At 36.0% G+C, this 18,321-nt stretch overlaps 1 protein-coding gene across 4 annotated transcripts in view; it reads right to left on the bottom strand.

Annotated features, from left to right (window-relative positions):
- The window catches only part of ITGAV (integrin subunit alpha V), a 104,690-nt gene that overhangs the window by 49,730 nt on the left and 36,639 nt on the right, over positions 1 to 18,321 (bottom strand). For 2 of the 4 annotated variants that reach the window (XM_037000244.2, XM_037000243.2), the window contains exons 3-5: positions 14,161 to 14,252; positions 11,640 to 11,754; positions 1,769 to 1,830 (exon numbers count right to left, since the gene is read on the bottom strand). In XM_037000244.2, the coding sequence (XP_036856139.1) occupies positions 1,769 to 1,830; positions 11,640 to 11,754; positions 14,161 to 14,252 (269 nt within the window). The remainder of the gene's footprint in view (positions 1 to 1,768; positions 1,831 to 11,639; positions 11,755 to 14,160; positions 14,253 to 18,321) is intronic. The other 2 variants (XM_037000245.2, XM_073218552.1) reach the window with 1 other exon arrangement.

The following is an 18,321-nucleotide window of genomic DNA, read 5'->3' as shown; positions in this document are numbered from 1 at the left end:
ATCTCAAACTCATCTAGTGCTGCTTCAGTAATTTTCATTGCACCTTTTCTAAAATACAATAAAAATCAAAAAGGAAAGTTACAGTACACTCATTTAGTATATGAAAATATACAAATATATATATATATACACACATTGATCCTGTGGTTCTTGGCTGCTTTACACATTTGTCCTGAATTATTAATGCAAGGTATTTTTGGGTTACAATAAGGAAAAAAGTCACTCCTTAATTTTATGTATTACATTTGTGACTACATAGGCAAATTTTCTTTGTAACAACCGTTAAAAATTTTTTGGCTAAAGGAAAATGATTCTTAGTGTCTTGCAGATCTTAACAGGAGTGAAGTTAGGAGGTAAATTTTCAGAGTACATTATATAACAAATTATACTTTATCATTTTTTATATCTGTAAGAAACTATACGTATCTAAGTATTTAGTGTTTGAGCATATTTTGGAAACTTCTTGTTGGAGGTAAGATAAAATTTTTTTCCCTGCAAATGTACATACAGCTCTTTCAAGCATGTAATACACAAATCTCCCACTCTATTTAAACATATTCTAAGTTGTCTGCTTTAAAATGACACCTTTTCTCAGAAATGAGTTAAAGAAAGTAAACAGTTAATTCAGCAGTGACTATTCAGAGTATGAGACTATTTCTGGGGGTATGATTGTACAGGCATAGGCACAGAAAACATGGAGACTTGTAAAGAAATACAACACCCATTTGAAAATATATCATGAAGTTCAAACTTATTTTAATATACTTTCCTTTTCTTTCTTTTGCTTATCCAACTTTGAATTGTAAGTAATTATGAGTAATTTTGAATTATGAATTTCAAATAAAATTTAAGTCAATTACTTAGTAAGGAGAGTGACTAAACACTAGTCTAAAAAACCGTTAAAAAAGTTGAAATATAAATTTAAAAATAAGAAAATGTTTTAATTTTTATGAATAACATGATTATAGTTTGTTGTTTTAATAAATGTAAGACATTCTTGTTTGCTCACATTTTCTAAGAAAGCCGTATTTAGATTTCTAAGGAAGCTCTACTTTTAATCAATCAATATATTCTTGAGATCTCTCTAGGAGTAATTAATAATCTCTATTTGATAATCAAAATGTTCATACATTCCACCAAAAAAAAAAACCACACACACATAAGAAAATGATAAAAAGAAAAGTACTTAAGAAAATTTTCCTTTGGAAATATAAAAGGAATTCTTATTTTAGAAAAATAGATAAAACTATCAACTCTGGAGAGCACATAAGCTTAGTTAAAAATACACTGAGCCCTGCATCTGAGATTTCTTACAAGGGTTAAATTTGCTTCAAATTTGATGTCTGTAGACACATAATAGATGGTAAACATGCATATTTCTCAGCTTTTATGTAACTAAACTCTAATTTTGTAATAAAGCTCCTATTAATAATGCTTGTAAAAAAATCATGTCACTCAAAAATGGAAAATTTCAATTTTCTACAAATTAACCTAACTGGAAATTTTAACATTAAGTCATAATAGTTGTCTTCCATTTACTGAGATTTTCTGTTGTCCTCTAATCCCATTTTGATGTCTATTTCAAATAAGAAATGTCAACTATGGAGAGAATAATATAAGGCAAAGAATGCATGGGTCATTTTAATTAGCTGTTTTCTAGAACAGTTAACAGTTACAGAGAAGCTGAAGTACTGACCAATTAATTTTTAACCATGGTTTAGGTAATAATGTAGATCTGGATCTCATTCAGCCTTAAATGAGAACTTACTTTAGTAAAATCAATGCTGAATCCTCCTTGACAAAATCCCTGTCCATCAGCATCAATATTTTCTAAAATAAAAAGATTGGACATATACACAAACCCAAAACAAACAAATAACACAAAACAAAACATGAGAAAAAGCTGATATCACAGTAATCATAAGATAATATACTAGTTTCTGGGAATGTTCATTCATCAGGCACTTAATGAGTTGTTACTGCTTTCTAAAAAAGTTAGTATGCATTTACCATTTTCTCTGATACAGCAACAGAGAAAGATTAAAGTACCTGGACTAGTCACTAGGGAAGAGAAAGATCACCTAAGATGGTGGATTTCAAACTTCTTATTTTTAACCACAATCCACAGCAAGATATACTTTTATGTCACAGCCCATACAACTCAACATACACACATTTTGTGTTTATAATAGGTATATAAATAAGTCATAATTTAACAAAACAATATCACTATTATTATGTACAATATATTCTGATATTTTCTATTTTGTTACATTCCATTCCACTTTTTAAAAATTACTGTTTTATGACTGTGGGTAAAATTGTAGCATTTCTAGAATATCTCTCCTGGCTTTAGTGTATCTGCATATCAATAGGCGTTAAGAGGTGGAAAGAAGTATGACTTTAGTGCATTTGCATCTTTCCTCAGGGGTGAAGTTCATCTCCATATCAGTGGGTAATTACCTGGGCAACAGAGGGCTTATCTGTACCTGAGAGGTGAGGGGGAGGGCAGGTGTGTTGTGGCTGCTGGAGCAGAGAAGAAACATGGATTGAGACTGCAGTTTGTGAGCAATAAACTTTATTTCTCCCTTTGACTGATTTTGGTTTTTAGGGGCATTTTGCCCTGGGATTTCCTTTCCTCAGACTTACAATTGGCGTAGTATTGGCAGGATTCCTGTGAACCCAAAATCTGTCATAATGGATGCGACCTTTGGGAGGGCCGCCCCTAGAAATGATGGGGAGAAGTGGCGCTCACGCCAAGGGACATGTGTCTACACTTGTGTGATCGTGGAGGTGCCACCACCACTGCTGGCCACGCTGACCCCAGCCCATGGCCTGAGCCTAAGGCTACTGCTTCTGCTACTGCTGCTGCTCTTGCTGCCAGCCGGAGCTTGGCCACAACCATGGAAAGAAGCAGAGGTCCGGGTCACCCTGAAGCAACTGGCTGCTGTGTACCACGCCTTGCTGGCTACAGAGCCCATTGCCAGAACAGCTCTGACCAAGATAATAACCTCCTATCCCATCGTGGGGTGGGTGCGAGACTGGACCCAAAGGTCATGGAGTGGCATGGCACAGACACCTCAAAAGACAATGTGGGCCCATTGGTGTGACTTGTCTTTCACCTTTGAAGAAGCCAGCTGAGCCCGGAAGGAGTGCCTGCACATTGTGCAGATCAGCAAACCACCAACAGGGGCCTAGAGCGTCTCTCTACAGCCTATGATCGGTCGCTAGTTACTGAGAGCAATCGAGGTACCCACTTTATTGGACATGTGTTGCAAGGATGGGTGCAGCAATTAGGAGTAAAATGGACGTGGCCCTGGACATTTCAACACATGGATCAGCAATGGCTGGCTCTTCTGGCACCTTGGGGAAAGGCTTGGAAGCTGGCCTGTGTATTCCTGTAATAACAGCAAATTGGGCCCCGACAATCACGGTTATTTGCTTCCTGGATGCACCCCCTGGCTGCAGCTGCCGCGTGATGGCTGGAATAGACGAGCTTTGGACTTAATCTGCATGGGACTTTGAACCTAGCTGAATCCTCTGGCTTGTGAATTATGATTGTGTTGCAGTTGACAAGAAAATAATGTTTAAAGAGAGGCATGACTTTTCTAATGTTTGGTAAAAGTTTTGTGAGCAATCTAGCATGATTGTTAAGAATGGGTAAACAAGTGTAGAAATGTATTTTGTGTTTAGTGAGAGATTGTGCTGTAAAGTACATTTACTTAATCTGCATAGGCTGAATCCTCTGGCTTGAGGATTATCAAGATTTTATTGCTGTTGCTATTGCATGTTACTAGATTGGTCAGAAGAGGGAGATCGAGTAAATTGTAAGGTGAGATTTCTGGAAGGGGTGGATTGTGGGTAAAATTGTAGCATTTCCAGAATATCTCGCCTAACTTTAGTATATCTGCATATCAATAGGAGTTAAGAGGTGGAAAGAAGTATGGCTTTAGTGCATTTGCATATTTCCTCAGGGGTGGAGAAGTTCATCTCTGTATCAGTGTGTGATTACCTGGGCAACAGAGGGCTTATCTGTACCTGAGAGATGGGGTGGGGGGGTGCCGGTGTTGTTGCTGCTGGAGCAGAGAAGAAAGACGACCTGGGACTGCAGTTTGTGAGCAATAAACGGGTTTTAAACTTTATTTCTCCCTTTGACTGATTTTGGTTTTTAGGGGTATTTTGCCCCGGGATTTACTTTCTCCGGACTTACAATGACTCACTATTTTGACTTGATAAAATAATAATGAGTTGTGATCTGAGAGTTAAAAACAGTGGCTAGGTGTTCTCTAATGTATTATGAGTACTAGTAAAGAGACACATGTGTTCCTAATACACACAATTCTTATACATCCATTTTAAAGCTAACAATAACAAATCTATAAAAACATAGCTCAGAATTTCAGGAGATGGCCAGACTCTGACTTAATGTTCTGTAAAGAGCAAAATACAAAACCATCCTCATAACACATTTGGAACTGGGGGTCTAATGAAAGTGAATGTTTTTAAACATGACACTTGCAATATTTTCCAAACGATAATAGACTCAACAGTTTTACTCTTTTAGTTACCCCCTTTTTTTGTAATTCTCACAAAAGGGAATAATTTCTGGATAATTAGCCAATTAATTTAAATTGACTCTACTCATGAGCAATACTATCCACAGAAGAGAATTAAGAGCCTGAAGACTCTCCCATGTTTATTTTGAGGATAACAAAGAACAATGAAAAATGCTTACCCTTCAGCCATCAAGGAATTCTTGTAGCTAGTGTTACAGCATATAAATGATTATGCTACAGTATTACTATATTTGCTACCCAAGCACAGGAACCAAAAATAACTATTTTTAGTCATAAGGACAGCTTCTAAGAATTTTTGTCAAATATTCCCATCAAAAATTTTTAACTCATTTTAAAAACCTAGGAACTGCCCCAAGGTTACACACTAAATATCTAAATCCAGAATTTTTTAAAGAAAATAACTTCAAGAGTGTAATGTTACCTCAATGTAAATTTTTCTAACCAAGAGGGAATGAGAAAATATGGGGCTGGGGTTTCCAGTGTCTAATGAATCATACTAAGGAATTCTGCTGTGACCTCAAGTTGCCGTTTATTTCCTTTATTCAAGTTGTACCTGGGGAACTATTTCCAGGTTATTTATAAAGACATCCTTTTTTGATTATCACACTGTACAATTATTTGCTTTATTTAGTTTTCTAGAAAGCCCAGCTAGAGAACAAGGCTGTCCTTGATAACATTCTTAACAGGTACATATTCAACTGAGTGTTTACTTCAATGTAAAGAATTTTATGTTGACTATAACCTATTTCAATGAAGGCTTTTGTTCTTGTTTCTGGAGATGAGTAATATTTGTCCTTTTTGTTAGGCCTGACAATATCATAAATAATAATAATATTATTATGATAGTAAGAGCAACTAATGTTTATTAACCCCTTACTGTGAGCCAGGCGCTGTATTAAAGCATTTTCTGAGGCATTATCTTTTAAAATCTTACATCAATCCTATAAGCGATACTATTATTATTCATAATTTACAGACTCGGAAACTAAGGGTTATGGAAATTAAGTAACTTGACCACAGTCAACCAGCTAGGAAATTGGAGAACACGGGTGTGCGCCCAGGCATGTCTACACCACTAGGATGCAATAATGCAAATCAACAGTGTATTTATTATACTTTGCGTAACGATCAAGGGGAAGGAAACGCCAATGATAAATCAAAGCTAAGAAAAATCTATGCACAGATAATATAATCACAAAGTACACAGAAAGAACAAAGGACTCAGTCTGAGCATGAAGATGAAAGAGTATGAAAATCATATCATTTGTGGCTCAGGCACTTTTAGAACAGAAAGACACTTGGCCTATTGTGTAATGCAAAGAATGGTAACAGATGCTGTTACGAAAAGCCCAAAGCAAACAAAATCAGCAATAAAGTAACTTTTTACAGACAGTAAAGTTCCTTGCCCAAGGTGTCCACATAGATCATGTTGAAAACAAAAGCAAACAAAGAAAAGAACAACAAAACCCCCACAAACTATCAGTACTGAAACAAGCCAAGTTACCAAGAAGTTAGCACTGTACCCTGCAAACATTATCCCTGTGTAAAATCCCTAAAGAACTGGTATCCCCATGTTAAAAACCAATCACTGGGATGCAGTTTATTGAAGTATGAAGAAGATACAAAATACAAAAATTATACCTCTTAAGCCTTTTGTCTAAACCAGTATTTTACCAATGATGAAACAAAGGCCCAGAGTGGTTAAGATAATAACCCAAAATTACAGGCAACTTTTCAAGAGAATGTGAGACTGTAGCCCAGGTTCCCAGATTTCCACTCCTGTGTATTTTTTCTCAGGGCAGGCTGCCCCTCACAATTTGGGCCTGTAGGTAGCTTAATATTTCAAAGGTTGAACAGAAAAGCATGTACAATGTTTATGGGATACTGAAAGCAGGATATACTAGGAGAAAAGCATTTACTTTGATTTTTTTTTAGGTTAGTCTAATTTTTTTCTAAGATTTAAGATTTTATTGTTTAGATCAGGGATCTGCAAGCTTTTTCTATAGAGGTCAGACAGGAAATATTTTAGGCTCAGGAGCTCCAAGGTCTCTGTAGCAAATTGCTCAACTCTCCCTTTACAAACAACATGTAAGTAAGCAAATAGGTATGCATGGCTATATTCCAATAAAACTTTATTTACAAAAACTAGTTCACAAGCCATAGTCTGTTCACCTGATTTGGATGTTAAAGTTCAGAAAATAAGGTTTAAGAAGATTTTATAATTTCTGTGTCTTAACCAAGTAAGTGAAAGCATTATATAACAGATACATCATGCAAACACTGCCTTAAACCAGTTTAACTACATGTTGAGAAAAGAACTGGTCATCACTGAAGGCAAAATGACAAAACTGCTAGTCTAACATGGCAGTATATCCACAACGGATCATCATTTGAAACTTGTTTTCAGAAGGGTTCTTTGTACTCTATATATCTTCTATTATCCAAACCTATACTAGTGAAAGTATGTATTCTTTGTAGAAAAGCTGTGCTTAATACAGAGGCAATGGAAATGGAAAACATTTTCTATAGTTAGTAATACAGGTGGAAAGGGTCCTTTGTAGTAACACAGACCTGGATTCAAATCCTCCTTAGATACAGGCTGACCTCAAGAAACAAGAACAATCCCAAACACTCTAAACTCAGAATTAAGAAAAACAGAGAAACAAGAACATGTGAAACCCAAAGGTGTATGAGTAAAAGGTGGGATACAATAAAGATCAGAGCAGAAATATAAAAAAAATAAATGAAGCTAAGAGCTGGTTCTTTGAGAAAATAAACAAAATAGACAAACCCTTAACAAGATGAATCAATAAAATGAGAACAGGTACACAAATATACAGAATCAGAAGCAGAACAGGAGGTCACAACAGACACCACAGAAATAAAAAGAATTATTAGAGAATTCTATGAAAAACTATATGCCAACAAATTGGACAACCTAAAAGAAATGGACAAATTCCTAGAAAAATAACAACCTCCAAGCTTGACCAGGGAAGAAACAGAAAATCTGGACAGACCAATTATCAGTAATGAAACTGAACTGGTAATCAAGAAACCACCTAAAAACAAAAGTCCAGGAACAGATGGCTTCACATCTGAATTCTACCAACATTTAAAGAAGAGCTAATACCAAAGCTTTAAAGTATTCCAAGAAAGTAGGGGAGGAGGGAATACATCTAAATTCATTCTATGAGGCCAGCATCACTTTAATATCAAAACTAGGCAAAGATACTACAAAAGAAGAAAATTACAGACCAATATCCCTGATGAACATAGATGTAAAAATACTCAACAAAATATTAGCAAACTGCACTTAAAAATTCATCAAGAAGATCATCCATCATGCCCAAGTGGGATTTATTCCAGGGATGCAAGGATGGTACAATATTCATAAATCCAAAAACATCATATACCACATTAACAAAAAGGATAAAAACCACATGATCATCTCAACAGATGCTGAAAATCTATCTGACAAAATTCCACATCTATTCATGATAAAGACTCTCAACAAAATGGGTATAGAGGGTAAGCACTTCAATATAACAAAGGCCATATAAGACAAACCCACAGTCAGCATCACACTTAGTAGTGAAAAGCTAAAAGCTTTTCCTCTAGTATCAGGAATCAGAGGATATCCACTCTCCCCACTTTTATTCAACACAGCACTGGAGGTTCTAGCCATAGCAATCAGAAAAGAGAAAGAGAGAAAAAGCATCCAAATTGGTAAGGAAAAAGTCAGTCACTAATTGCATATAGAAAACCCTAAAGACTCCACCAAAAAACTATTAGAACAAATAACTAGGATTCAGCAAAGTTGCAGCATACAAAATTAATACTTCAAGTCTGCTGCATTCCTATATACTAACAATGAACTAGCAGAAAGAGAAATCAGAAAAACAATTCCATTCACAATTGCATCAAAAAGTAAAATACGTAAGAATAAACGTAACTAAGGAGGTGAAAGACCTGTACTCTGAAAACTAAAACACTCATGAGAGAAATTAAAGAAGACACAAATTGATGGAAATATACCCGAGGCTCATAGATAGGATGAGTTAGTATTATCAAAATGGCCATCCTGCCTAAAGCAATCCACAGATTCAATGCAATCCCTATCAAAAGGGAACCAACAGCATTCTTCAACAAACTAGAACAAATAGTTCTAAAATGCATATGGAACCACAAAAGACCCCAAATAGGCAAAGCAATCCTGAGAAGGAAGAACAAGGCTGGGAGGATTATGCCCTCTAACATCAAGCTCTACTACAAAACAATTTGGTACTAGCACAAGAACAGACTCACAGATCAATGGAACAGAATAGAGAGCCCAGATATAAACCCACACATATAAGGCCAATTAAGGTATGATAAAGGAGGCATGGATATACAATGGGAAAATGACAGCGTCTTCAACAACTGGTGATGGCAAAACTGGACAGCTACATGTAAGAGAATGAAACTGGATTATTGTCTAACTCCATACACAAAAGTAAAATCGAAATGGATCAAAGCCCTGAATGTAAGCCATGAAACCATAAAACTCTTAGAAGAAAACACAGACAAAAATCTCTTGAACATAAGCATGAGCAATTTTTTTCTGGACACATCTTGTCAGGTAAGGGAAACAAAATAAAAAACAAACAAGTGGGACTACATCAAACTAAAAAGCTTCTGTACAGCAAAGGTCACCACCAGCAGTGGCAACTGACAGTATGGGAGAATATATTCATAAATGATTCATCTGATAAGGGGTTAACATCCAAAATATGTAAAGAACTCATAAAACTCAACACCAAAAAAACAAATAACATGATTAAAAAATGGGCAGAGGAGTTTTGAGAGAAATCTTCTGAATTTGTGGATGTTTTATTGCCCTTGTCTAGCTTGGATTAATGCATAGTCTACAGGCACACACACCTGATCATCTACATTTGCTCTCTTACAACACTAAACTATATTTTCTACCTTTATCTTCCATCTACCTACCACTTCAGCATTTTATTAAAAATAAAAATAATAATAATAATAATAAAAATAAAGGGAGAAATGTGGGATCCACATATAAATCAAGTATAAAAATCAAACGAATATTCATATTTGACCTGATTGTTTATAGTTCATAATGCGTGATCAAAACCGAAAGTTTATCTGATGACTGCCCTTGTACTGTTCACCATGTAAGAACTTACTCACTATGTAAGAATTTGTTCACCATGTAAGAACTTGTTCGTTATGCTTCAGAAGATTGGAGACTGATGAAAATTAGGCTTGGGGTGGATTAATTGTTGTGCATTGAGCATTGACTCCCCTATACAGAATTTTATTGTTGTTAACAACCATTTGATCAATAAATATGAGAGATGCCCTCTCGAAAAAAAAAAATGGGCAGAGGACACGAACATTTCTCCAAGAAAGAAATACAGATGGCCAACAGGCACATGAGATACTCAACATCACTAATCAGGGAAATGCAAATCAAAACCACATGAGTTGTCACCTCACACCAGTCAGAATGGCGACTATCCAAAAGACAAGAAATAACAAGCGTTGGTGAGGATATGGAAAAAAGGGAACCCTCCTACACCGTGGGTTGGAATGTAAACTGGTGCAGTCACTGTGGAAAGCAGTATGGAGGTTCCTCAGAAAACTAAAAATAGAAACACCATATGACCCAATAATTCTACTTCCTAGGAATTTACCTGAAGAAAACAAAGTCTCTGATTTGAAAAGACACTGCATGCCTGTCTATTGCCACATTATTTACAGTAGCCAATATATGGAACTAACCTAAGTGTGTATCAGTAGATGAATGAATAAAGAAGAGGTGGTACATATATATAATGGAATATTATTTAGCCATAACAAAAAAGAAATCCTGCCATTTGCAACACCATGAATGGACTTAGAAGGTATTATGCTAAGTGAAATAAGCCAGGAAGAAAAAGACAAATATCACATAATTTAACTTATTTATGGAATATAAAACAAAACAAAACAAAACAGAATGAACAAAACAGAGGTAGACTCATTTACACTGAGAAGTGACTGGTGGTTATTACAGGGGAGGGGTTGGGTAGGTGGGTGGGAGGGTGAAGGGGATAAAGGGGCACAAAAATTCTCAATCATAATACAAGTTGGTTACAGACATAGTAGCATAGCATGGAGAATACAGCCAATGATTCTGTAACATCTTTCTATGTTGACACATAGTAATTGCACTAGTGGGGTGAGGATTTAATAATATGGGTACTGTTGAACCACTGTGCTGTATACTTTAAACCAATACAAACTATGTATCAATGATACTTCAGTAAAAAAATCCTCATTGGATGACTCACTACCATGAGATGCATGAAAAAACTATTTCAACTGTCTGAGTCTCAGTTCCCATATCTATCATATGAGAATAAAGGGGATCCTACATGTGGGTCCACCATATAAATGGTAAGTTAGAAATGTGGAGCAGGAGAGGTAGCTCATTCTTCATAACTCTAAAATTAACTTCTCATAATAGGAATATTTTTGAAATACAGAAATTAAAAACACAAATTTAGTCCTCACGTTTTCCAAACACCACAAAGACAACAGTGCTGTGACCACACCACCAACATACAGCGGTGATACGGATGGCATCAAGCCCTGAGGGTAAGCCGCAAGCCTCTCTGTCCAGAGCAGGCAGTGTTTTCTGACCTATTCTAATACAAATGGGTCTGGGTAGGTATCATTCTTTTAGTGTTTACCTCTCACTTTTAATAAGTATGTGATGGCTAAGAAATAAGTGTTTAATGAAATTATTTACAGGAATTAGTCCTTAAAATTCTAAGCAGCTGAGCCTTACTAAGATTAAAATAAGTTCTTAGGGAGACATGATAAGCCTATTGACTGCACATATGTAATTTCAGTACATGAATAGGATTGTTTTCATTTTGCTGTCATCAAACATGACTACAGTTTGAGCACACAACACATGCACACATGCAATGTGCACACACACACACCTGTAACAAACTGGGCTTCCCAACCCACTTCTGAAAAGCTGGTACAACTTCCTATACATACTTGATCTGCATGGAGCATACTCAACAGTCTTTGTTCCATCCTGGAGAAAGCATGTTCCAACAGGCTCTCGCTCCTGTTTCATTTCAGTCCTCCAGTGGTACAGGGGAGCACAGGCCTGAAATCACACAGTGTCATCCACAACATAAAAATTCTCTGAAGAAATTATTGTTTCACATAATCTACACTACCTCAGAATATAACATCACTTTCTAAGCATTAATTAAAATTAATCAAGCCTATCCTATACCTTAAATTCCTTATCATAGGAGTGGATAAATATTTAAAAAGTACCTTTCTCACATTCTTCTGAAAGCTATATTTGTAATCTTAGGTTTTTGTTTTTTTTTCCCAAAATAGCAAAATTATTTCAGGTAGCATCTTTCTCGACGTTATGCAGTAAGCTGAGGGTGATCGACCAAATCAACATTTCAACTAAGTAACATTTCCATGCAAGTAGGATACACCCCTAAATTACAAAGCAAAACATTTACTAAGAAGAGAGTAAAAGAATTTGCAGTGCTTATTTTATTTACTTTCCAAATAAATCGTGACCTTTCTGTTTTCAGAGTTACAGATTTCAATATCATGTGTAAGAAGCAGAATAATGCATGTTTGAATAGCATAGCAATATACCAAGGGTAACAATTTAATGTGCTGGAGAAAAGATCAATGGATTTTCTATAATACTTCTGGAAGCAGATCATTAACACAAACACTGCAGACATGAACACTGGGCGATTCTATATTCTCCCAGAAAAAACTAAAAGTAGACAATCGTTGCTACTTCTCTGTATGTACTTGATGTTTCAGAGTGGATTTTTTGTTCTTTCTGCTTATTTGCACTTCTTTGCTTTCTGTCTAGAGAGCCCTCACTTAATCCCACCCCTCACACGTAATTGCTAGAATCTGACACATCCTTTAAAGCTCTTCTGAAATTCCACCTGCTAAACAATCTTCTCTAAAGCCCCACAATCAGATGTAAAAAAAAACACAGTAATAAATACTATAGAGGTAATTAAAAGAGGAAAGAACTTTCTGAGGAAATTAAAGCTGAAATCAGAATGATAAGGAGCTAGCCAAGTGAAAAATCAACAAGATGAGGGTAACACAGGCAGAAGGAACACAAACACTAAGGTACTAATTAAAGTGACTTGGCATGTGGAAGGAATAAAAAGACTAGTTTAGCTAAAGCACATAAGTTGGAGAGACATAGTAACAAAGAGCAACAGCTAGTGACCTGATTATGGAGATACTTATAAACCAGGGTAAGTGTGTGATTTTTACAGAGACTGACAGAAAGCCACTTGACTGTTTGAATGAAGAACATAAATCTGGTTCACTATGGTCCTTCTATGGAGGCTGGATTGCAGTTAAGGCAAGAGAGGAAGCAGAGAGAGCCACAGCACTGGCCCAGGAAAGTAACGATGGTGGCTTGCTTCATGGATAGAAATGATAGAGACAATGATTTACTGATGAACACAGCATACATTCTGGAAGCAGAACTATAGGGCTTGTTAGTGGGTGGGGTAGAGAGTCATGACTCTAACTAACTGGGGAAGTTTTGTATGGAAACTCATTTTGTGTTTTTTCCTTTTTGATGGAGGATAACAAGAGTTCTGCTTCGGCCATGTTCATTTTAATTTATGAGATGTCCGTGGAAATGCCAGACAGCAAGTTTAGAACTATGACTTTAAATGTTCAAGGAAAATTAAGGTCCAGAGATGTAGATTTGGAGATTATGATATATAGATCATATTTCAGCTGTGGGACAGGACAGGAGCAACTGGTTAAAAGGTGTAGAGAAAATAGGAGCCCAGACAGAGCCCAGAGATACCCCAACATTTAGAAACTGGGCAGAAGGGAAACCATTAAAGGAGACTGCAAAGGAGCAGGTAAAGAGATGGGAAAAAACTAGGCAAGTAGAGGGTCCCAGAAGGCAAAAGAAGAAAAGTGTTTCAAAGAGAATGGGTCAAGTGACCTTGCTGAATGGTGCTGAGGGGGCAAGAAAAATAAAAGCACTAGTGGATTTCGGTTACCTTAAAGTCAAGAGCGACCTTGGCCATGCCTACTGGAGCCTGGCTGGAGTGGTGGGGAAGAAAACGTGAAAAAGTGGAGAAAGTTACTACGGAAAACTGTCAAAAAGTTATTGAAAAGAGGAACAAAGGAATGGGGACACAGAACAGGGGCAAAAGCAGCTAGGGATAGGCTGTTATATTTTAAAGAGAGGAAGTAGTAGGGTGTTTGATTAATCAAAGGCACAGTATTCCTAAATCTGGCTGGACAGAAACAAACCGATGGCAACCATCCTGTGGGGTGGGAGAAATGAACAATGTAGGAATAAAAGTGGAAAGTCTGTGAAAGGCAAGAGAGATGGAACCCTTCCCTTCGATGGGGTAGCCTATTTTGTTAGAGGCTGTGTGTTTGAACACACTGAGTTTTACCATCAGCTTTCAAACAAAAAATTTCCTGTTTCCACATAAATTGATAGACTAACATATGAGTAAATATCCAAAAGACTTACCAAAATTTTATCCTGTTTTGACCTCACAGATGCTCCAAACCACTGGTGGGACTTAAACTCCAATGGATCATCCTTGGCATAATCTCTATTGCCTAAAAAAAAAAAAAACAATATTGTGAAGGGGGGTGAAAAACCAAATATATATTCTTAATATAGCAGAGTTTATTTCAATCTAGCCAGGTTTACGAATAGTGTGCCTTTGATTAATCAAATATCACACTGGCTATTCTTCACCTTATATTTTATATGCATTAGGGACTTTCCATCAGAAATATAAAGTACAAATGACTTAGAAGTCTCAGTGTTCTTATTAACCCCATCGATTATCGTAACAGAGATGTGAAAAAGTAACAGTGAATGAAACTTTCTGGTTGTTGAAGTGTAAGACAATCAATTATTAAGCAAATACTTATAATTACCTACTGTACTCCCAGAAGTTCTTCCTGTGGCATGAAGATACTTATGAAAATAAAAAGGCTATGAAACATCTTTATAGAACACCAGTAGTAAAAGACTATGACAGTGCCTATGACATTATAAATAAACACAAGAGTTAGAATCCAGGAGACTAGATTTGTCTGACAGGGAAAAGAATTAGATTTGGTATGCTACATGCAAAGATTCATTTTTCAGCCTACATTATTGAGAAAATGATTTCCAATATACTGGGCATTCATGAAAACACTGTAGATTAAAAAAAAAGATAAAAATTATTTCCATGGAAAAGCTGTTAATCTGGTCAAGGAAAAATTTATAGGAACAAAGTATTTTGGGAAAGAGAGACTATTTTTAAATTCTAGTTTGTTCCTGTTAAAATCTATTTATAACAATAATCCTTGTAAACATACATTTTAATATCTTATTAGACAAATACAGCAGACAAGGGTCAACATCAAGAATGACAGCCAATAGGCAGGAATCACCAAAAGGTTTGGTTAAATATGTTCCGTAAATCTCACCTATCCAAGGTAGTGTTATGGTTATTCAATTCTATTCTGAAGACTTAAAGACCAAATGAAGAGGTATAAATAATTAATGAGAATTTCAATAATGCCAAGTACCTTATAGGCAAAGCAGAGGGTGCAACATTGTTACTGTAGTATTAACTTCTTCACTGACTGGGAAAAAAAGCGTTAATGTGTCAATCTCCAACGCATCTGTCTGTCTACAGTCTAAACACCACTGTTCTTTGTCAGCAGGTGCCTTTTTACAAGTACAAGGAAGGAAGAAGAAATGAACTAAGCTAGTATATGCTTTTCACCATGATAACCAGGGATTCCCAACAGTGGTTGGCTAGCCTCTAAAGCCTATGTTTACTATAATGTTGCCACTGGAAACAACATACATTACCGACCTACAGGTCAGCAAATAGCCCATGGATTCCCTTACATTTCCCACCCTCTCAGAGCCACATACAACTAGTCCTTGCCAACAAGCTAAGAGCAGTTAAGAGCGGATATGAGTTCACTAATCATCAAGGAAATGCAAATTAAAATCACAATAAGATACCATCTCACACCAGTTAGGATGGCTATTATCACAGATAAAAAGTGTTGGTGAGGATGTGGAGAAAAGGGAAACCTCCTACACTGTTGGTGGAAATGTAAACTGGTACAGCCACTATGGAAAACAGTACCGAGGTTCTTCAGGAAATTAAAAATAGAACTACTACAGGATCCAGCAATCCCACTTCTGGGTGTATGTCTAAGGGAAAGAAAATCACTCTCTCAAAGGGATACTTGTACTCCCATGCTCACTGCATTGTAATTCACAATAGCCAATACACAGAAGCATCCTAAATGTCTCTTGCCAGATGAATACAATAGATGTGGTATATAAATACAATGGAGTATTATTCAGCCATGAAAGAAAAGGAAATCCTTCCTTTTTAGACAACATGGATGGCTCTGGAGAACATTATACTAAGCGCTATAAGCCAGACACATAAAGACAAATACTTCATTACATCACTTATATGTAGAATTTAAGATACCTCAGCAAAAGACAAAGAGTGGATATAAGCTCTCCATGTTTACTCTCTCCCACCCATGAGGCTAGAAGATATATGGTGGAATTGCTTGTCGGAAGCAGCCTCAGTCCAACTTTCTAAACTACAACAGCCAAAGGACCCACACTAGGTGATCACATGAGCAAGGAATAATCTCTTTTTTCTTAAGTGAGATTTGGAGTTTTGTTCATCAATATTGTATATTGCTACTAAAGGACAGCCTAGCGCAGCTTGAGTAATATATATCTAAAAAACATACAATGCTATTTCCAAAAGGCCCTGACATACAACTACAGAGAAGCCTAGCCCCTGGAAGAAGTGGATTCTACTGACAGTTTTTCAAGGATTTAAACCATAAAACTTATGGTTATAAATTGTCTAATGGAATTTTTAAAATTTCAATGCAAGCTAACTATGTTGTCTTACTGCTGCTAGCTTTCTACTCTATTCCTTTCTACAAAGGCATAGAAGGCATTTCCCCCCTTACATTAACAAGGCTAGAAAAACACAGTATGACTGTGAAAGTTGGTGCTTGGAAAGATTCCCATCTACTCAGCGTCCCCTGAGACCACAGTATTATGATCAACCCTGGTAATCTCAGCCGTAGGGAACTGCGTTCATAAGCTAATATATTTGAACAAAAAGTGCAACATTCTCAAAACTGCTTCTTCCTGCCTCTGCTTTCATTTAAAACAAAGCCTTTTCATCAAAACCCTAAAGCTGTCCAAGCAGAAGCAAGGCTTTTCTATAGTAGAAATTTTAGGTTGAACAGCATCAAAAAGGTTCAAATTAAGGCTCTATGTATTTCTCATAATCTCTAAAATTTCCAATTTCAAAACAAAATTATGTAGAATTAATACCACTCTATTCTTGCCAATACAAGTATTCCTGCCCAGAAGACACCTGACATAGAGTCCTCAAAATCAACATCATAAAAGACAAAGTAAGGAACTGTTAAGGATGAAAAGAGAACAATGAGACAACACAGCAACCCAATGCCAGATGTGATCTTCTACGAAATCTTGTCTAAATTTAATTAAATCTTGGTCTAAATGAAATCTTGGTCTAAAAAGTTTTTAAGTTATAAAGGACTTTATTAGGATAACTATGCAAATTTAAATATGGACTGTATAGCAGATACTAGTACGGTAATAACGACACATTTCTAGTCTGTGGTAGTACTGCGGTTATATAAGGGAAAGGCCTAGTTCTTAGGAGAAAATGCTTAAAAGTATTTAGGGTAAAGTGTCATGATGTCTGCAGCAGTGGTGAATCTAGATGAAGACTGTAGTGTCATTTACCATACTACAGTTTCAAGTTTTCTATAAGTTTGAAAATTTCCAAAATAAAAGTACAGTAATCAACAGGTACATACAACATGTACTACAAGGCCAAAACAGGGTATCTTTGCTCATTATTTGAACTATTCATTGTATTTATTCTAAAACAAATGAAAACATAAAACATGAAATAAAGCCATTTGTAAAGACTAATCTAAATACCACAACCCCACCATGAAGAAATAACCTCTGCTAGCATTCTGGATGTCTAGCCTAAAGACTTAGATCCCTTCATGTGTCAAATATATATTTTAAGCCCATATTTTTAAAACATTGTTTATCATATATAAATACATGTTCCTTTTTTTCCATTAACAATATGTCAGTAAAGGTAGACCTAAAACATCATTTTCTTTGTTGTACAATATCTAATTATACAGCCATACAGTAGTTTATTTAATTAATCCCTTGTTATCTCCTTCAGTTTCAAATTTAGGAAGTATTTTTATTTTGATTTAAGACACCTAACATAGTCCCTCAAAGTCACATCTACTAGCAAGAAACTCAATTAAGACATTGCTGATGTGTGAGACACGGGCTCATTGCTAAATTAATGTTCTGAACACTCCAGAAAATGGTGTGTTATATAGATTATTCTAATGGATAAATTTTCATCAAGGTGAGACAGGGACCATGGGATTAGGCAGAGTAGGGTGAGGGCCTCTGGAGAAAAAGCAGAGCAAGATAATTACAGTAAGAACAATGTAACAATAAGCAAAGAAGTCCCTGTCAAAACTCTGTTTTAAACATTATGCAAAGCAGAGTCACACTAATTCTCTAGGATAAAGATTTGTATACATGACTAGGAATATA

This window comes from Manis javanica, chromosome 12 (genome assembly GCF_040802235.1).
Source record: "Manis javanica isolate MJ-LG chromosome 12, MJ_LKY, whole genome shotgun sequence".
NCBI lineage: Eukaryota > Metazoa > Chordata > Mammalia > Pholidota > Manidae > Manis > Manis javanica.
The sequence above is the reverse complement of the archived record's forward strand: the minus strand, read 5'-3'. Positions and strand labels throughout refer to the sequence as shown.